Source organism: Selaginella moellendorffii, unplaced genomic scaffold (assembly GCF_000143415.4).
Source record: "Selaginella moellendorffii unplaced genomic scaffold, v1.0 SELMOscaffold_89, whole genome shotgun sequence".
Taxonomy (NCBI): Eukaryota; Viridiplantae; Streptophyta; class Lycopodiopsida; order Selaginellales; family Selaginellaceae; genus Selaginella; species Selaginella moellendorffii.
This window is the reverse complement of record NW_003314350.1, coordinates 82,156-99,699: the sequence shown is the minus strand read 5'-3', so window position 1 is coordinate 99,699 and position 17,544 is coordinate 82,156. Positions and strand designations below refer to the sequence as shown.

Below are 17,544 nucleotides of genomic sequence, written 5' to 3'. Positions count from 1 at the left end.
GGATTCGACGATCGCCCAGACGCCGCGGCGGGCAACAATGGGAGCATGGATGATTGCGAGCAGCGCAGCGGCGGTCGGGAATGCGGGGAGGACACGGCGATGGCCGTCGATGACGATCAAGGCTGCCACACTCCCAAATTCAAGGCGTCCAGGATCCAGATGCTCCAGTGCCCGCCGGCTCCTCGCAAGCGCAGGGCAACGGTGGCCAGGGCCGCGCCGCGCCGCATCGACTACTTCATCATCCACGATTTCGATGCTTTCTTCCCCCATCGCGATTCCTCCAAGCTCCTCCAGGCCTGACTGATTGACCGCCGCCTTGAAAGGTACGGCGCTCTTGTACGGTTGTAGGACACTGACTCCTGCCATAGTTTTCTTGCCCATGATCAATCAAACAACTGTGGCATTTGTGGTTGCCCACATCTCGCGAGAGATTGTTTCTTATCAGAAATCTTCAGGTATCTTTGCTTTTAGCTTTTTTCTTACAATTCTTGGACTTTGTTTTCGATTAGCCTTACGTGGCGGCTCATCGTGGTCTGTCTGGTGGACTCTGGGCGCCCAGGACCACGAGAAGCACGCGCCCAAGGTCCGTGTATAAATCCGAGATCCCAGATCTCCCCTTGGGCTTATACATTGCAATCTCTCCAGGTCGAAGCTTTGCGCAAGAGGATGCCTGCCAGTGGAAAAGAGAAGCCCCTCAAGGACGTCCCGGGCAGCTATGGCGTCCCAGTCGTGGGAGCTCTCAAGGATCGCCTTGACTTCTACTGGTTCCAGGGCGAGGTAGAGTTCTACAAATCCCGGATGGCGAAGAACCAGAGCACAGTCTTCCGTGTCAACTTCCCGCCGGGCCCGCCGGGCTTCCCCGAGGGTCATGGCATCGTCCTCCTCGACCAGGTCAGTTACTCCGTCCTCCTCGACAACGCCAAGGTGGACAAGCGCGACACGCTGATTGGCTCCTACATGCCCGACCTGGCCTTCACCGGCGGCTACCGTACGCTTCCGTACCTGGACACCGCCGAGGAGAAGCACACCACGTACAAGTCGCTCATGTTCGAGATCCTCCACGAGAGCGCGCAGCGATTCGGGCCGGAGCTGAGCAGCGCCTTCGATCGCACTGCCCAGGAGTGGGAGGCGAAGATCGCCAAGGATGGCTCGGTGGAGTCGCTGAGCACTGCTGGAAACATGGTGATCCAGTTCCTGTACAAGACGATCACTCACCAGGACCCCATGGCGACCATGGGCGATGATCCACACTCGGTGTACATGGCCTGGACGGGCGTCCAGTTCGCGGGGATCGCCTACACCAGTCTCCCTCACATCACCGAGGAGCTACTCATGCACAGCTTCCAGCTCCCGTTCTTCCCGATCAAGAAGAAGTACGAACAGATCGTCGAGTTCTTCCGCTCCGCCGGGTCCGGGCTCTTGGATCTGGCCGTGACCAAGTACGGGCTGGATCGCGAGGAGGCGCTCCACAACCTCGTCTTCTCTTTCGGGATCAACACTCGACTTGGGCTGCTCAAGATGTTCCCGCCGATCCTTTTCTTCATCGCGCGAGCCGGGGCGGAGTTCCAGGCCAGGCTCAAGCAGGAGATCCGCGGGAGGATCAAGAAGCGCAAGGACGCGGCCTCGATCCAGGCGCTGGGGGATCTCAAGCTCGTCAAGGCCACTGTGCTCGAGGTGTTCCGGCTCATGCCATCAATCTTCGTGGCGTTTGGGCGCGCGCGGCAGGATCTGGAGGTGGAATCGCACGACGCGCGATACAAGATCAAGAAGGGCGAGCTGCTTGGCACGCACCAGTACTTCGTGATGAGAGATCCGGTGGTGTTCAAGGATCCTCACAGCTTCGTGCCGGATCGATTCATGGGCAGCGAGGGCGCGGCGCTGCTGCCACACATCGTGTGGTCGAATGGGCGCGAGACGGACTCGCCGACGCCCACCAACAAGCAGTGCCCGGGGAAGAACCAGGCGGAGCTCATCGCGGTCCAGTTCATCGCGGAGATGTTCCTGCGCTACGATTCGTGGGAGGTGACGCAGGAGTCCAGCGTGAGCGCCACCAAGCTCGACGTCCATCTCTGCAAGCTCGTCAAGCGATCCTAGAGGCTCTCTACAAGAACCCTAGTTCTAACGGTCATTTGACCTTTCAATAATCCTACTTTATTTTAATGCAAATAACTTTGTTTGGTAGTCGGGGGTTCGAATCTGGGGCTGGGCGTAAAACCCTCTTCCCGCTTTGACAGCGGCGAGGGATTCTTTCTCTCTCTATGGCGACGCGGAGGAGGCGCGCCGCCCAGGGCAAAGAAGCAGCCGTCGCGCCGCGGAAGGTGGATGAGGCTCCAATGCAGGTCATCACGATCGATGACGAGGACGAGGTATGCTGGTGTGGGATTTTCTAGCGCTCATTGTTGATATTCTCGGCAGGAAATGCCCTCCGCGCCGCCCCTCCCATCCGCCAAAGAGACCATAGTATTAGCGGCTGAATCTCCCGTGTCGGTCCTGGAAGGCGAGGCAAGTTCTTTTCTTTAATGGCTGAGATTTTCTTCTCACGGTTTTTTTTTCTCTCTACTGGGTTTGTGGGTGCAATGCAGCTCACAGATGCTATGATCGAAGTGGAAAAGCAGCTCGAGGTGGAGAGAGGCAAGAAAAGCAAAGAAGAGGAGAATCAAAAACAGGCTGAAAGGCCTAGCTCCAACGGATTGCTGCTAAAGCTCGACGAGCTTCTGACCAAGACGAAGTGGTTTTCGCAGTTTGTGCACGAGAGAATGGATGAGATCAACAACCAGAAGAAACAAGTAAGCTTTTTTGGAGCCACTCCTTCCTGTTCACCACATTTTGATGAACTTGGTTTCTCTACAGATGGACGAGAGAAAGAAGCGAGGGAGAAAGCGTAAAAAGGGTGAAGTGGAGGACGAAGTTGTCACGGAGGAGGAGAAGAATAAAAAGCTGCAGCAAGAAATCGCTCCCTCGGTAACTGGAGGAGTACTAAAGTCGTACCAGTTGAGAGGAGTGCAATGGATGATGGCACTATATCAAAACGGGTACAGTGGTATTCTGGCAGACCAAATGGGACTCGGAAAAACCGTGCAAACTATCACTTTTATCGCTCATTTGATGGAGAACGGTGTGAAGGGACCTTTCCTTGTGTGTGCTCCACTGTCGACGCTCGCAAACTGGACAAGGGAGATCTCGAGGTTTGTTTTCTGGGCTTTTTCACTCGTTGGAGGAACTAATCACCGGTCGAGCATGCAGATGGTGTCCAAGCATGAAATCCTTGCTTTATCATGGTACCAAAGAAGAGCGAGCTGAGAAAAGGCGTAAACATATGCCCCGCAATGGCGAATCCCTCCCGGTCATTGTGACCTCCTACGAAGTTCTCATGGTCGACATTTCTCATTTCAAGCAGTTCAAATGGACCTACGTTGTCGTAGACGAGGTAAGTGGTTGCTTTAAACGAGGGATTCTTTAGCTAATGCGCGTATGTTTATTTTCAGGGGCACAGACTAAAGAACCACGATTGCAAGCTCTTCAAAGAGCTTAAGAAGATGAAGATAGAAAATTCTCTTTTGCTGACAGGAACTCCCTTGCAGAACAAGCTACCCGAGCTCTGGTCTCTATTAAACTTCATTCTTCCAGACATTTTTTCGAGCCTGTCCGATTTCCAAACATGGTACGCATGCATTTTGCACGATTTAAAATTTGTACTAACGTCTTCCATCAAAAGGTTTGCGTTTGCCGAGCGTGAAAACAATAGTGACGAGGAGCGCGATGAGACGCGAATTGAGGCAAGTCCTCCAATAGTATCACACTATCAACTCATTCTTCTTTGGTATGTAGGTTGTCAAGAAGCTTCACGACATTCTTCGACCTTTTCTATTGCGAAGAATGAAGTCGGAAGTAGAAAAGACTCTACCGAAGAAGACAGAGATACTCTTGTACGCTCAAATGTCGAAGATGCAAAAAGACTTCGACTGCAAGCTTATTAGGAGAACGCTAGAGGAATACTTACATCAGGCGGCCACTCCTGGTATTTATCGTTCATTTTCTCACAAAAACTTGCTAACGCAAAACATTTTAAATTAGGAACATCAAGAAAGAAGAGGCTTAACAATGTCTGCATGCAACTGAGAAAGAACTGCAATCATCCGGATCTTTTGCGCCAAGAATTCAATCAAGACTGTAAGGCAGCTTGTCTTTAAAAGTTTTCAAGTTTTTTCTAAACTTTAAAACCAGACGACTGGCCTCCCGTGGAGCAGCTGACAGCTGAATGTGGGAAGCTCAAGTTTCTGCTTGACAGGCTACTTCCACCGCTGAAAAGTCGAGGCCACAGGGTAAGCTAGAACACTTTGTATACGGTTGCGACTCGTTCGAACAAATTTATATCGCTGCTTTCAGGTTCTTATTTTCTCTCAAATGACAAAGATGCTGGACATCCTTGAGTTTTGTCTCGGAGAAAGGGGGATGCCACCGTTTCGTTTGGACGGAAACGTCAAGCAAGAGGACAGGCAAGAGCAGGTGATTACGTTCTCTCGTTTTGCCAAATACATAAATCTTCTTTTGTGTCAGATTCAAAAGTTTGAAGGAGGGGAGGGATTCGTTTTCCTACTTAGTACTCGAGCTGGTGGACTTGGAATCAACTTGACTTCCGCCGATACTGCTATCATCTACGACAGCGATTGGGTAAACTCAAGCCTGTTTCACCTCAGGAGAGCTAAGCTTACTTCTCTTTTTGGTTTCTATCTTCACGCAGAATCCACAAATGGACTTACAAGCAATGGATCGCTGTCATAGGATCGGGCAAACCCGGCCAGTGCATGTGTATCGCCTCGCAACAGCACACTCTGTGGAGGTAAATGCTGTGGTTTCAATTCTAGTTTCCCAGGATGAATGATGTTTCCTTCCAGTGCCGGATGCTGAAAGTTGCGAACAGCAAGCTCCAACTGGAAACACTGGTTATCAACAAAGGAGAGTTTCAACACGAGAAAGACACCGGAAAGACCACCCTCGACGTAAGCTCGCAAAAGAAGCTTTTGGAAGAACTTCTCTCACTCTCGATTGATTTGATTCGTGCAGGAGTCGGACCTTCTTTCTCTTCTCAGAGACGAACGAAGCGAAGAGGAAGAGCTCGTCCAGAGCTCCGAGATCAGCGACAGTGATCTCGTCACGCTGCTCGATCGCACCGGCGGTTGTTCGATCGACGAGGAAAAGCCCATCAGAGGACCCGGCTGGGAGATCATTCTCAACAAAGCCGCCAAGAATTTCCTCCCCCCTGCCGAGGGGTCGGCGTGATCGTCCCATCCATTTTTTTTTGTATAGCTATGGAAGAAAAAGGTATATAGACGTTAGTACAAAATATGCCAAGGAATCTAAGCTTCTGGAAAGCCCTAGAGTTAGAGGAGCGATGTTTGGGGGCGATGTGTTCTTCATGGATCGCGCGGAGAAGCCGCGGATCACCGGGCGGACGGAGATTCGCAGCCCCTACCATTCTTTCTTTGGATCGCGCTACCTCGAGGTATGGATTCCAGGGAGGGAATGCGAGAGTTTGAGTTTCTGTGTGGTGTAGCAAATTTTGGAGTCCAGCGGGAGCTCGATCGATGGGCTCCAGTTCTCCAATTTGATGTCGCGGTCGCTGCTCAGGGATATGATCGAGCTGGCTCATCGGCACGGGATTTATGTGAGCTCCGGTGGATGGGGCGAAGATGTTCTTGGGGGCGGCCGGAAATCTTTCAAGCAGTACGTCCAGGTGCGATGAGAATGAATGAGAAGTTCTTTCTCTTGTCGATCGTTTCTAATGCCTTTCTTGTGTTCTTATCGATTTTTCTTCCAGGACTGCAAAGACCTTGGCTTCGATATGATCGAATTTGATGTTCTGTGTGACAAGATCGCCAAGGACGACTTTCTCTACCTGACTCGCATGATCAAGAACGAGGGTCTCAAAGCCAAGCCTGGACTTTTCCTCTTCGAAGAAGGTAAAGTTCTGAAGACTAGCTTTCTGATCGATTGATCCAAAGTTTGCTCTTCCAGATGCCAAAACTATCATCGAAACCGCCGAGAACTTCATTGGAGCTGGTGCGGATGTTATACGGCTCGAGTCCGATCTAGACATCCTCACCACTGACGTAATCGCCAAGCTGATCGAGCGAGTGGGATTGGACAGACTCATCTTTCAAGCCAGGGAGCCCAAGGTGTTCGAGTGGTTCATCACAAACTACGGTCGACAGGTACCGAATGAAAACAAACACTCGAGATCGATCACAGCGAATCGAAACTGTGTTTTACAGGTGAATCTGTTCGTGGATCACTCGCACGTTCCTCAGCTGGAATGCCTTCGCGCGGGAAAGGGCCGTCGCCCACGTCCTCTTTTCGCTCCTCTGTTATAATATTTACGAATACTAGTTGAAACAAAGAGATTAAAAAGATGTGTTATCGGGATTCGAGTGAAAGTACATATCAATTAACCTAAAAACTCTAGTTTTATATAACAGATGTTACGGTTAAGAAACTACATGGTTGCATTATAGATTTGTCTTTTCTTTAAGGATTCCTAATGGGAACTAAAAGATTTTACCCAATACCTGAAATAGAAAAAAAAAAATAAATCAAGCCAAAAGCAATCTTTTTATTTTAGCAGATAACCCGGACCTTTTACATACCTAAGGGTTATGGCGAAACGAGCGAGGAAGATCTTTGAATCAGCAAGTTTCAGGCCTCCAACTGAGAAGGACCTCACCTTCGAATGTCTCGCTTCATGGGTGAGATCCAATTTTGCATCGGGGGAGATAGATGCAGTTGCGGGTTGGCTGCACTCGACCGGTAGTAAGCGAACGCGGCTGGCAAATCTCAACACTAGGGAGGAGTTTCTGGCTGCGGTGGATAGCATGGCTGAGGAGTCTCTGAATATCAACGTCCGCATGTGGCGGGCTCGCAGAGGAGCAGCGCCGGGCATGGGGATAGCACAGAAAGCTTTCTTCGACTATCCACTTCAGGACATGGACATACTGGAGGAGCTGTGGCGTAAGATCGAGCAGGATTACATGACCTGGATAACGCCCGGCTCCAGGTATCTTGCGCCGTACTTTGCTGTGGTGCAGGGCAGCGGCTGGGGGAAGTCAAGGCTCGCGTGTGAGCTTCACAGGAAAGGCTTGTACACCATCTATGTCTCCTGCATGAAGGTTGACTCGGCTGGAATGCCCGGCCGGACTCCACATTTGGCCGACTGGATCTGTACGACAAACGCAACGGCACTCAAGATGACTGCGTTTCTAATTGCCAGCATTGAGGCTCTCGGAGAGTATGTTGGGGAAGGCATTCCGGAGTCTGACACTGGAAACTCTAAAGAAGAAGGCGGCGGAGGTCCTAACCCGGGTCTCTGGATTTTGAAGCAGACGCATCCTGAGCATGGATTTCCTATAGCAGCCATGATACGTGACAAAATACCAGGCTGTCTGGAGCGTCTTCAAGACTCTGCAGTTGTGGCGCAAGAGGCGCCCGGCCTGATAACGTTTGAGCGTCAGACCACAAACTTTCTGTGGGGGGAAAACCATGTATACCGTACTGTGCAGAGAGCCTTGAAGGCTGCCATCGAAAAGTTGCCTGTGCTTGGCGTTGCGGGACCCGACGGCAAGCGGCTGAAGGTGTTGTTTTGCTTTGACGAGGCTAGAACGTTGGCGGATACTGAGTTGGCGGATGAAATGGATACTGGATTCACACTTTTAAGGCGGGTTCTCAGGACAGCATCTTCTGGTCTTTGGGCAGTAATGCTTGGTACGAATCCGCGCTTGTCAAATTCTGTGCCGGCGCAAGCCTTGGATCCGACAAGAAAAGTGCCCTCTCGAGACTTTAAGCTGTTCAAGCCGTTTTGGCTAACAGGGACAGCGGCACCTCCTCGGCCTGGTGGAGCAGAATCTGTCTTCCGCCTTGGAAGGCCTCTGTGGCGCGCTTTTATCGACCGAGGGTGCAGTCCTGAAAAGTTGCTCGGCCTTGCGAGGGACAAGCTTAACCTGCAGGAGGAACTAAAAGATGAGATGGTGGTTGGTGTTCTCGGGTGCACTGTTGGAGTGGAGGTTGCATCATGGTCGGAGGTGGCGGAGCTCAGCATGGCCCATCATATGATGACGGCATCGTGGATTTCCGAAGACATGCAACGAGTTCACGTCTCTAATGCTGCTGAACCGGTTCTTGCATCAGCCGCAGCATCAGTCTTACTTGACAAGAACAAGCTCTGCAAGATTCTTGTGTCCGTCTCCAAGATGTGCAAGAAAGGCGTGGTTACTGGTGATCCAAGGGGAGAGATGGTCACCAGGTTACTAGTGCTGCTAGCCATGCTCACGTGTCTCAAAGGCAAGAAGGACGTGATGTACACAAAGAAGATAACACTCCGAGAGTTCTTGACTACGCTGCTGGGAATGGTTCCAGACGGTCTAGCAAGCACAGTTCACTTGGACGCTGAGCTCCAGTTTAACAGCTTCTCGCCAACTTACGGAAGGTTGGATGCCGCCCTGATCAACGACTGCTCCCAACACTATCGAGCATTAACGTGCAAGCCCGGACAGAAGGCCGTTCACAACGTTCTGCCAAGCAGCAAGGGTGCGATTGGGATCCAGGCAAAACGATGGGAAGCTGACAGAAAGACTGGCATGGCAAAAGCGGTTGAGAAGCTTGAGGCTGGTGTTGATGGCGTGGGGTTCATGCTTAGTCTTGTTTTCCAGCTCGGCTCACCTGATAATCGTGTGAGTGTTGAAGGTTCTGCCCAGCAGACTATAGTTATTTACGGGCTGTCTCGTCAGCTGTTCCCGTTTCTTTTAGAGGATTCTGTTGTGGATGCAATGAGGGATGTGCTGAAGCTCAACACCCGTGGTCATGTTCTGCAGATGACTGACACGGAGGAGGATATTGTGAAGCGCATGCTTCCATTGTCATATCCCTAAGGACCTGTTTGGAGATAAGTATCTGGTGCTGTAGCTACATTCTTAGTTGGAGATGTAGGAATCATATAAAATACTTGTCTACAAAACTCAAGGCGAAAGGAGCGTCATGCATCACCCTTTGGTGACGATGGTCAGTGGCAGATATATGTCGTGGCATTAGGGAATTTCTTCGAGCAATGTAGTGCAGTAGCTCCCAGAGGGTAGTTTGGTTTCTAGGGGAGTACATGTGGGAGAAAAAAGGTTGAACACTTTACAACTCCAGGAATAATAATAAACAGAGCGTGACTTTCTTTTGTGATCATTGTGTGGTTTTTTTGTGCAGAATGCTTCCATTGATCAGACGGCAAGAGTGGAGGCAGCCAAGAAATGCGAAGAGGAGAAAGTTGGTAAAAAAAAATTCTTCCAAGTTGGTGTTGAGAGTGCGCCAGGTATAGGCATACCACCTAGCATTGCATGTAGTATATAAAAAAAACACCACCTTTAACCGTAGAAAACATTTACACCTTACCATTATCAGTATGAAATAAATCTCTAATTTATTGCAACATTTGATGTATATATATTAGCTAGAAGTGTTAAATGTGTACCTTCGTTATGAAACTATGGTCTTCCAAAATTATGTTCTAATTAATATTAAAACTTATAATATCTAAAAGTGTACAATCAAACCATCACATAACAAACATGTAAGTAAACACTACTTAATGTGCTTATATCACGTTCCTTTTTTCTCTCAAATGACAGACATCCTTGAGTTTTGTCTCGGGGAAAGGGGGCCACCGTTTCGTTTGGACGGAAATGTCAAGCAAGAGGACAGGCAAGAGCAGGTGATTACGTTCTTTCGTTTTGCCACACATAAATGTCAGAGTAAAAAATTTGAAGCAGGGGAGGGTTTCGTTTTCCTACTTACTACTCGAGCTGGTGGACTTGGAATCAACTTGTTGATTTCTCTTCTCAAAGAGGAACGAAGCGAAGAGGAAGAGCTCGTCCAAAGCTTCGAAATCAGCGCGTCGCGCTGCTCGATCGTAGCGACGGTTCTTCGATCGACGAGGAAAAGCCCACCAAAGGACTTTGCTAGAAAACGTTAGTACAAAACTAAGCTTCTGGTCAGAGGAGCGATGTTTGGGCGATGTGATCTTCATGGTCGCACGGAAAAGCCGGATCACCGGGCGGACTCCCATTCTTTCTTGGGATCGCGCTACCTCGAGGAAGGGAGGAACTGCGAGATTGTGAGTTTCTGAGTGGTGTAGCAAATTTTGGAGTCCAGCGGGAGCTCGATCGCTGGGCTCCAGTTCTCCAATTTGATGTCGCGGTCGCTCAGGGATATGATCGAGCTGGCTCATTGGCGCGGGATTTATGTGACCTCCGGTGGATGGGCCGAAGATGTTCTTGGGGGCGGCCGGAAATCTTTCAAACAGTACGTCCAGGTACGATGAGAATGAATGAGAAGTTCTTTCTCTTGTCGATCGGTTCTAATGCTTTTTTGTGTTCTTGTCAATTTTTCTCCAGGACTGCAAAGACCTTGACTTCGATATGATCGAATTTGATGTTCTGTGTGACAAGATCGCCAAGGATGACTTTCTCTATCTGAAGAACGAAGCCTGGACTCTTCCTCTTCGAAGAAGGTGAGTTCCAAAGACTAGAAAAAACTATGTTCTTAAGCATCATCGAAACCGCGGAGAACTTCATTGGAGCTGGTGCGGATGTTATAAGGCTCGAGTCCGATCTTGACATCCTCACCACTGAGGTAAGCTGATCGAGCGTGTGGGATTGGACAATCCAGCGAGCCTAGAATAAAAGTTGAATATGCGATACTCACCGAATATGCTAAACTATTTGATGCTCTAGGAATATGCTAGGTTTGGATTTATTAGGGCTCTTGTGGCCGCCTAGGGTTTGTATGCAAAGGCAAGGGCACTCAGTCGATAGCAATGCGCTGTTGCTTGCGACTTATTTTTCTCTTGCTAGATTGATCCAGCACACTCATCCGCAGCAAATGGCTTCGGCGATTTTGCTACGGACCCTTTCTGTCTGGGCACATTACTTGAATTTCTTTTCTATCTTCATTGGGTGCCAAAGTGATTAGATCTCAATCATGTCAAACACCATCTTTCGGATCAGAGAAATCCGTGCTGACTAAGTTGAAGCGAATGATACTCACCCATGATATGAGAGTAGCCTGTAGTGGTAGTAGTATTTACAACTTTCCTGTTGAGCTAGGCGAGATTTATAGCTTCGATCTTCTCGATGAGGGGCTCCGCCGAGCATGGTGCTTCTTGTTCGGCGGTTGATTTGGAGCACTCCTCGTGGGCCCAGCTAACGAGCAAAAGTCCGATCAAAATGAAAAGTGCCCCGATGATGCTGCAAAAGCAAAAGCAAAAGCAAAAAAAGAAGCATTTTAGATGTCTAGACTTTTGCTTGCTTGCCTGCCCAGGAAAATGCTCGAGAAAAGCGACGTGATGAGTGTATTTACAGGCGTGTAGCAGCCGACGATCGTGGGGCCGAGCCGCATCACGCTCCAAAGCATCAAAACTGGAAATATGGACAAGGAAAGAACGGACTGAGCAAAACCAAAAACCAGTGTGTATGGTTACTTTGAGCCTAGGCAAAGCAGCACCAGAGTATGGAAACTTACGATGAGCATAACGACGGGGACTAAACTCCCGGTTAATCTCCACGCGGAACTGTCGATTGTGAAGAACCCAGCCGTCCCACTGACGAGTGATCCTATCAAGAAAGTGATTGCCAGGATTGTGACTGGTGTGGGGCGCTTCTCAAGCAGCTTTGCCTGGAAAAATAAAAAACGAATGAAGATGTAAAGAGAAGAGAGCATTTTTTACCGCAAAAGTTCCCATTGCTCCAGCGGCCATAGAGCTTAGAACGATGCAAAAGGCACCGACCTGGAACTCGACCCCAGTCCTTACGGATTTGATCGGCGTTGTCGAGGACGGTGACGAGCACTGCAAGCCGAGAACGCACGGGCCTTTGTAGAGGATCATCAAGATTGCACCGCCAGCGCAAACGAGAATGCCGGCGATCTTCGCTTGCCCGTACACTGAGAGAAGTTTCACTTTCTCTACCCTAGAAAAAGAGGAAAGTTAGCTCGATCTTTACTTAGTACTGGAGCTTCTTTGTCCTCACCCAAAGAGCATCGCGAACGCGGCAGTAAAAACGGTTGACAGTGGATGCATTGCCGAGACAAAGCTGGCCGAAGTCTTGGAGAGCCCCACTAATCCCAGAATTTGTATGATAAACACACTGTTCAAGGGAGAAAAAAGGAGAAAAGCACAAACAAGATACCTCGATTAGACCGTCAGTTGCTCTCGATCATCCAAAAGCACTTACAAGAAACCAAAGACGAGCAGCTGGAGAATCAATCCAAACGTAATTCGAAGATCCCGCCCCCTGTGTGATGCCATTCGTGCCAAGAAAGGGGGGCGACGAGAGTTATTTCAAGAAAACGCGAGAATCCAGCCGAAATCTCGCAGTTCTTTACCTCTCAAACACGAATGCAGCAACCGCGAGCACCGCTCCTGCGAGAAAGAGGCAGTAGCACCCGAGAACGAGGCGATTCACGCCTTCCTTGAGCACCGCCTGCGTCGCGAGCGTCATGAAGGCCGTGAGGAACTGCGTCAACAGGAGCGCTGCATGAACAGTGAGATTGCTGGCGCGGATGTCCGCCATCGCCAAAACCTAAAGCCACGAACAGGGAGTGGAAGAAGAACAGGGATTTTGAAAGAAACAGAAAAGCCCCGCCATTGCCACACAAAAACGCTGGACGTGTTGAAAATCGGCCATCTGGCTTTTCTTAAGCACGATTAACTAGCTAACAATGTCTTAGTCTAATTGGCATCTTCGTTTAATAACGAAGCCACGTGGCTCTCCGGCACTGGCGGAGCGGGCAAAAGGATATTTCTAACGACCAACCGCTCTTTAAGCCCTAAAGCCTATCTGACTCAACCCCAGAAAAATTCCCTCCTCTTCATTCTTTGCGGTTTGAGCTGGGGCGCCATCGCCAGGAGCGCTAGGTCTCGCGCCCGGCCCCCATGGCCGATCTGGAGGTGGAGGAGCGCGCCAAGCAGCTTAGAGAGCTCCATCGCCAGCAGATGTTCATCCGCGTCGAGAACGCGATGCTCTCGGAGCATCTCTCGGTGAGTTTTTCCATCCCCCGCATTGTGATATTTCGTCCAGCTCCGGTCGAAATCCGGTGTATTGCCTCCAAATCTCACGATTCTTGGCCATATTCCCTCTATTTCCTTTCGACAAGATCGTGCATTGCTTGTTTTCTTTCGTGTTATCGCCTAGCGCTGACTCTTTTCTTTTCTCTTTGATCCAGCGCGTGGTTGTAGCGCGAAAATCCAGCCTCCAGCTTCATCTGGAAAGCATGGAGAAGGAGCAGGAAGAGAAAGAAAAGGCCGAGGCGGAAGAGAAGGCCAAGGCGGCGGCAGCGGCGGCGAGAGCAGCTTCAGAAGTTGCGGCGGATCAACCCGCGAGAAGTGGCGTCCGATTCTCGCAAGTGGCAGCAAAGCCTCAGGAGATGGTGGTCTTGACGTTGAGCCCCGAGGAGAAACTGGAGATTGTGGACGAGGAGTGCCTGTTCCAGCGGCAGTATATCGAGAAGATCAAAGTGGAACAAGACCGCATTCTCGACGACCTCCGAGCGGTTCTCAATGCGGCCAAGCACCGAGTTGCCGAATTCAGGAAGGATCGTGTTGATTTCAACAGGGATGTGTTGCTGCTGGCACAGCTCAATCCCGTAGACAAGCCATACTCAGAAGATATTCTCAGGTCAGTCGCTTCTTTTCTTTCTTCTCGGCTTTTTCGGATACCGAAACTTGGATTATTCCTTTCGTTGATGTAGATTCGTCGTGGACAAGAACAGAAGGAAGAAGAACTTAAGGGACAACGTTCTGGCAAAGAACGCCAGAGCCAAGACCGAGCGCAACAGTTTGCTCAAGCAATTCGGAAACAAGAAAGATCTCGAGGAAATTCTTCACGTGGTGGATTTTGACGAGCTCAAGATCGTAAATGGTCAGCTCAACGCCCGGATGCGCGAGCGAGTTAAGGAGATACGTCGGCTAAAGCGTTTGATCAAGTCGACGTTGCAGGTAGTGTCTGCGCTCTCCGAGTTTTTCTTCCTTTATGAATCAGATCTTCCCGTCTTTGCTCCGTTTCTCGATACAGCGGTGTTGGCAATGCAGGTCCTCGAGAACACGCTGGAGATGCTATCTTACGCCCACGACCAAGGACTACGAATGAAGCAATCACTCACGGATCGATTTCCACTTGTTAACTCGGCAGATGGATTTATCATGGCCGAGAGAGTTCAGCGGGTGAGTGTCTGTCTAGTTATCTTTTCTGAGATTCTTCCTGAAAACATTCCTTGATCGCAGAGAAAACTCCACGACGCGGTCATAATTGCTCTTCAAAATCAAGATGGGCCTCCACAACCGACCGCCATGGACTATATGAAAGCACGAAACAAAGCTTTCGGTCTGAGGAAAGAGATCAAAACATGGATTGGAAAGGTGGCAAAAAATCTTTAAGTTCGTTGTCATCGTTCTTTCACTGTTTTGTTTTCTTTGTGCTTTCCAGGTAGAAATTGCTGACCTGACACGTCAAGAGCTCGAGAAAAGCTTGACGCTCGTCCATAAAGACATGGCAAGCCGTGGTGTGACCGCTTGACGCAAGCGGCTATGCCTTCTAGGTTCGTTTTCTTGCTGGTCTATTTCTCTAGGAAGATATTTAAGATCTTTCTTTGGTAGTTGTCGGGAACCTCTTGTACATTGCGGCGGCCGCTTTTAAACAAGTAACTCTACAAACCACGTAAACGCAATCCCACGGGAAGCTCTTGGCAGTGTCGTCGTCCTTCATCCACTAAAGTAAGCCACAGGAGAGATTCGGGACACGCGGTTGGCCCAGAGATTGGCGACGGGTAAAAAATATGTGCTGTCGTCCCAGACAACGAGTGGCACGTCTAGAGAAGCTACACGAGTCAATCGACGAACTGCACGGATCCAAGAGAAATGGAAAAGCCTCGACAACTCACCTGGAAAAGAGTCGAAACGCAAGAGAGACAACGCACAGCACGATGATGGCGACGATGGTGCCTGTGGCGACGATGGCAAGCAACGAAGACACTCCTCCAATCTTGTCAAGCTCGTCCTCGAATCAAGGAGCTCCACCACGCTCTCGAGCCTAGTCCAGGCCAGCCGGGACTCGTCCATGGCCAGCGCGAGCTCCTCACAAATCCCGGGAAGAAGCCACGACGCGTAGAGCTCCGCCGAGGCACCCAGGAGGCGAAAAACCCGGTAAATGTGTACGAGGGCAGTGAAGTAGTTTTCACCTGTTTCAGCTGAAAGTTAGTTAACCAGTGGCTACTTTCGCAGGAAAACTTTCGCTCCTAGATTCGTACAACCTTGCTCGGTGGAGACGAGTCGCGTAGAACAGCCACGGGACACGGCATCGTTCCAGATGCCAAGGCCGAGTTTTAACTCGGTGGCACAAGCACGGGCGAGAAGAGTCCACGATTTGAGGTACTTCGGCTTCATCCCTTCTTCCATGTCTGCTGCGTTTGGTTGTGCCTGAAGGATAGGAGTTAAATTATCATGCCTGCAAGAGCATACGTAGAAAACAGACACAGCTATCTTGAATGATGCATTGGAACGACGAACTGGAACGATTGTTTTAGCTATGCATCCTTTACGTTCTACTGCATAGCAGGGAAAAAACCTACCTCGTCAGTGGCAGTCGCTGCCAGGACTGCCTTTGAATCCCAGTCGAGCGAAAGCAAATCCATAAGATCACTGTTCGTTGTTGCGAGTGCATTATCTTGTAATGCATTTAGAGCTGGGCTTGTGTCCCACAAACTTTGCTCCTCGTGCTCCTCCACAATCTCTGGAATGATCGATGTTAGTGTTTCCAGATATGACGAACGAAAGATGGCAGCAAACCTTTGGGCGAAGCATTGCGAGGCCCGATGGAAGTGGCAAACTCCTCGAACGATGACCACTCGTCTATGGCAGTAAAGCTGGGATGGAAGCCTCCATGGCTGTGGCTCCGGCGGTGAGAGATGCCAGTGGACGTTACGTCGCCGGAGAGAATGTCGCCTGGAAAGCTCACGTCGGCTTTCGGAGCTGGGAGGCTGACTGATCGAGAATAGCCGCTGCTCTCCAGCGTCGCAGCACTGAAAGCCCAGCTGCGATCATCTGCGAGCTCGAAGCCATCGATTTCCACTGGCACATCCTGTTGCGAATCCAGCAACGATGGAGGAACTTCACTGCTACTATCCCAGAAAAAATCCTTCTCCACCGTGGTTTCGAGTTTCGACCCGTCTGGAGTGATCAAGTTGGCAGCGTCCAAATCCTTCTCGACTGGCAGAACATCCGGCTGTGCATCCAGCAACGACAGTGAAGCGTCATGCTCAAAGCCCGCACTGTTACCATTCTCCAAGAAGAAATCCGGTGGCGAGTTCTCCACGGTGCTTTGCTTCTCACCCCACCGAGATTCATCCAGATCCCAGCCAGTGAGTTTGGACTGTTCGTGTTTCTCTAGAGCGATCTCGCTACTGAAGATGGCAGTATCAGCATCGACTGGAAGAACCTCTTGTTGTGAATCCAGCAATGAAGGTGGAAAAGCTTGCTCCACACCTGGACTCCAGAATAAATCCTTTGCCACCGTGCTTGGTTTCCCGAGAGATTCTTGATCGTCGGACATAGAGATAAGATCGACGAGCCCAACCTGTGCACCACCACCTTTTAAAACGGAAGGCTCCGCAAACTCTCCCCATTCATCATCGTTGGAAGTGGTCTCTGGAAGTAGAGTTGATGGAGCTGGGAACTGGAGATGTGGAAGTAGGATCGATGGAGCTGGGACGTGGAGATCTGGAAGTAGAGTTGACGGAGCTGGGACGTGGAGAGGGACTTGACGATCGCTGCGAATACCATGCATCGCTAGCATCAGCTCGCTGGTTGGAACCGTGGAACCCCAGCCATTCGAGATCTTTTCCTCTGGAGTGTGCGCTTCCAAATCTCCAAAACCATTCTCCTGTGATTTCTCTATTCTCTCTTGTTCCACGCGATTCCCATTCTGCTCGCCAATGTGCGTCGCCACTGACTCGAATTCTCCAAATTCTTCTTCTTCTTCTTCTCCATCTTCTCCTCCTCCTCCTCGATCAGCAGCGATGAATTCTTCCTCTTTTCCTTGCCCCTCCTCGTCCTCATCGTCTTGCTCTCCAAACAAGGACAATGGAAGCGGCTTGCGAATGGACGAAGAGAAAGAAGAAGAATGGATTCCCTTGGCGTGGCCTCCATTCTGCGAGATCTGTGCACTACCTGGTGGCTCCCATAGCGCGTGGAATCCATTCGCCATGCCTGCCAACGCCACCGCCGCCGCCACCGCCGAAGCTGGAAATCTCTCCTCCAGATAGCATCAAATGCGAGCTCTCCCGAGCTGGATCATCCACAACCGTCGCGAAATTCGCAGCGCTCACAGGAATGCGGCACTCTCCAACGCTCCGCATCACAGATCACAGATCCATCCAACCCTAGAAACGCTCTGGTTGTCGGTTAGTCTCACAGACTCCGTTAACTAGACAGAGACAAAGCCCACAGTTTTAGGGTTCTTC

The 17,544-nt window shown here is 50.2% G+C and overlaps 6 protein-coding genes across 8 annotated transcripts; 4 read left to right on the top strand and 2 right to left on the bottom strand.

Annotated features, from left to right (window-relative positions):
• The first annotated feature begins 349 nt into the window (after nt 1–349).
• Nucleotides 350–2,181, top strand: LOC9638586 (allene oxide synthase 1, chloroplastic). The gene is made up of 2 exons (XM_002988524.2): nt 350–455; nt 510–2,181. Exon 2 carries the CDS (start codon nt 667–669, stop codon nt 2,092–2,094), a length of 1,428 nt encoding a protein of 475 aa, XP_002988570.1. The 5' UTR covers nt 350–455; nt 510–666; the 3' UTR covers nt 2,095–2,181.
• A 54-nt stretch (nt 2,182–2,235) lies between these two features.
• On the top strand, nt 2,236–5,372 carry LOC9638585 (ATP-dependent DNA helicase DDM1). 2 transcript variants are annotated; one of them, XM_024662382.1, is made up of 15 exons: nt 2,236–2,366; nt 2,416–2,502; nt 2,583–2,786; nt 2,851–3,185; nt 3,244–3,427; nt 3,486–3,661; nt 3,716–3,776; nt 3,829–4,018; nt 4,075–4,170; nt 4,225–4,322; nt 4,387–4,506; nt 4,558–4,671; nt 4,742–4,840; nt 4,896–5,000; nt 5,065–5,372. In XM_024662382.1, the coding sequence occupies exons 1-15, from the start codon at nt 2,259–2,261 to the stop codon at nt 5,278–5,280; spliced, it is 2,193 nt and encodes a 730-aa protein (XP_024518150.1). In that variant the 5' UTR covers nt 2,236–2,258; the 3' UTR covers nt 5,281–5,372. The 2 variants fall into 2 exon arrangements, with proteins under 2 accessions (XP_024518150.1, XP_024518149.1); XM_024662381.1 differs by having other exon boundaries at nt 4,387–4,671.
• On the top strand, nt 5,365–6,423 carry LOC9638584 (protein HEAT-STRESS-ASSOCIATED 32). The gene is made up of 5 exons (XM_024662383.1): nt 5,365–5,503; nt 5,555–5,734; nt 5,819–5,960; nt 6,016–6,212; nt 6,273–6,423. The coding sequence occupies exons 1-5, from the start codon at nt 5,393–5,395 to the stop codon at nt 6,369–6,371; spliced, it is 729 nt and encodes a 242-aa protein (XP_024518151.1). The 5' UTR covers nt 5,365–5,392; the 3' UTR covers nt 6,372–6,423.
• A 4,535-nt stretch (nt 6,424–10,958) lies between these two features.
• Nucleotides 10,959–12,664, bottom strand: LOC9638583 (WAT1-related protein At4g19185). 2 transcript variants are annotated; one of them, XR_002990675.1, is made up of 7 exons: nt 12,415–12,664; nt 12,264–12,323; nt 12,060–12,176; nt 11,759–11,999; nt 11,554–11,706; nt 11,345–11,450; nt 10,959–11,279 (listed from the first exon to the last, which is right to left on the bottom strand). XR_002990675.1 is itself a non-coding variant. In XM_002988458.2 (7 exons), the coding sequence occupies exons 1-7, from the start codon at nt 12,600–12,602 to the stop codon at nt 11,135–11,137; spliced, it is 1,038 nt and encodes a 345-aa protein (XP_002988504.1). In that variant the 5' UTR covers nt 12,603–12,664; the 3' UTR covers nt 10,959–11,134. The 2 variants fall into 2 exon arrangements, 1 of the variants encoding a protein (XP_002988504.1); XM_002988458.2 differs by having other exon boundaries at nt 11,345–11,478.
• Nucleotides 12,665–12,920: 256 nt separating this feature from the next.
• LOC9638058 (coiled-coil domain-containing protein 113) lies at nt 12,921–14,682 on the top strand. Its single transcript, XM_002988520.2, has 6 exons — nt 12,921–13,069; nt 13,255–13,706; nt 13,780–14,026; nt 14,120–14,251; nt 14,312–14,446; nt 14,514–14,682. Exons 1-6 carry the CDS (start codon nt 12,965–12,967, stop codon nt 14,601–14,603), a joined length of 1,161 nt encoding a protein of 386 aa, XP_002988566.1. The 5' UTR covers nt 12,921–12,964; the 3' UTR covers nt 14,604–14,682.
• LOC9638582 lies at nt 14,659–17,512 on the bottom strand. The gene is made up of 5 exons (XM_024662425.1): nt 15,872–17,512; nt 15,655–15,815; nt 15,337–15,502; nt 14,968–15,264; nt 14,659–14,895 (listed from the first exon to the last, which is right to left on the bottom strand). The coding sequence occupies exons 1-5, from the start codon at nt 17,286–17,288 to the stop codon at nt 14,789–14,791; spliced, it is 2,148 nt and encodes a 715-aa protein (XP_024518193.1). The 5' UTR covers nt 17,289–17,512; the 3' UTR covers nt 14,659–14,788.
• Between the last annotated feature and the right edge of the window lie 32 nt (nt 17,513–17,544).

What these genes read in the sequence shown, in the direction of transcription:
- LOC9638586 (XM_002988524.2), top strand. Translation starts at nt 667, where the DNA reads ATGCCTGCCAGTGGAAAAGAGAAGCCCCTCAAGGACGTCCCGGGCAGC.
- LOC9638585 (XM_024662381.1), top strand. Translation starts at nt 2,259, where the DNA reads ATGGCGACGCGGAGGAGGCGCGCCGCCCAGGGCAAAGAAGCAGCCGTC. An exon ending in TGTCGGTCCTGGAAGGCGAG is followed by an intron (nt 2,503 to 2,582) that starts GCAAGTTCTTTT and finishes GGTGCAATGCAG; the next exon opens with CTCACAGATGCTATGATCGA. An exon ending in GCGATGAGACGCGAATTGAG is followed by an intron (nt 3,777 to 3,828) that starts GCAAGTCCTCCA and finishes TTTGGTATGTAG; the next exon opens with GTTGTCAAGAAGCTTCACGA.
- LOC9638584 (XM_024662383.1), top strand. Translation starts at nt 5,393, where the DNA reads ATGTTTGGGGGCGATGTGTTCTTCATGGATCGCGCGGAGAAGCCGCGG. An exon ending in CTTTCAAGCAGTACGTCCAG is followed by an intron (nt 5,735 to 5,818) that starts GTGCGATGAGAA and finishes TTTTTCTTCCAG; the next exon opens with GACTGCAAAGACCTTGGCTT. An exon ending in TCACAAACTACGGTCGACAG is followed by an intron (nt 6,213 to 6,272) that starts GTACCGAATGAA and finishes TGTGTTTTACAG; the next exon opens with GTGAATCTGTTCGTGGATCA.
- LOC9638583 (XM_002988458.2), bottom strand. Translation starts at nt 12,602, where the DNA reads ATGGCGGACATCCGCGCCAGCAATCTCACTGTTCATGCAGCGCTCCTG. An exon ending in GCTGCATTCGTGTTTGAGAG is followed by an intron (nt 12,324 to 12,414) that starts GTAAAGAACTGC and finishes GGCATCACACAG; the next exon opens with GGGGCGGGATCTTCGAATTA. An exon ending in GCGTTCGCGATGCTCTTTGG is followed by an intron (nt 12,000 to 12,059) that starts GTGAGGACAAAG and finishes CTCTTTTTCTAG; the next exon opens with GGTAGAGAAAGTGAAACTTC.
- LOC9638058 (XM_002988520.2), top strand. Translation starts at nt 12,965, where the DNA reads ATGGCCGATCTGGAGGTGGAGGAGCGCGCCAAGCAGCTTAGAGAGCTC. An exon ending in TGATCAAGTCGACGTTGCAG is followed by an intron (nt 14,027 to 14,119) that starts GTAGTGTCTGCG and finishes TTGGCAATGCAG; the next exon opens with GTCCTCGAGAACACGCTGGA. An exon ending in TCAAAACATGGATTGGAAAG is followed by an intron (nt 14,447 to 14,513) that starts GTGGCAAAAAAT and finishes TGTGCTTTCCAG; the next exon opens with GTAGAAATTGCTGACCTGAC.
- LOC9638582 (XM_024662425.1), bottom strand. Translation starts at nt 17,288, where the DNA reads ATGGCGAATGGATTCCACGCGCTATGGGAGCCACCAGGTAGTGCACAG. An exon ending in TCGCAATGCTTCGCCCAAAG is followed by an intron (nt 15,816 to 15,871) that starts GTTTGCTGCCAT and finishes CGATCATTCCAG; the next exon opens with AGATTGTGGAGGAGCACGAG. An exon ending in GCGTTTCGACTCTTTTCCAG is followed by an intron (nt 14,896 to 14,967) that starts GTGAGTTGTCGA and finishes TAGCTTCTCTAG; the next exon opens with ACGTGCCACTCGTTGTCTGG.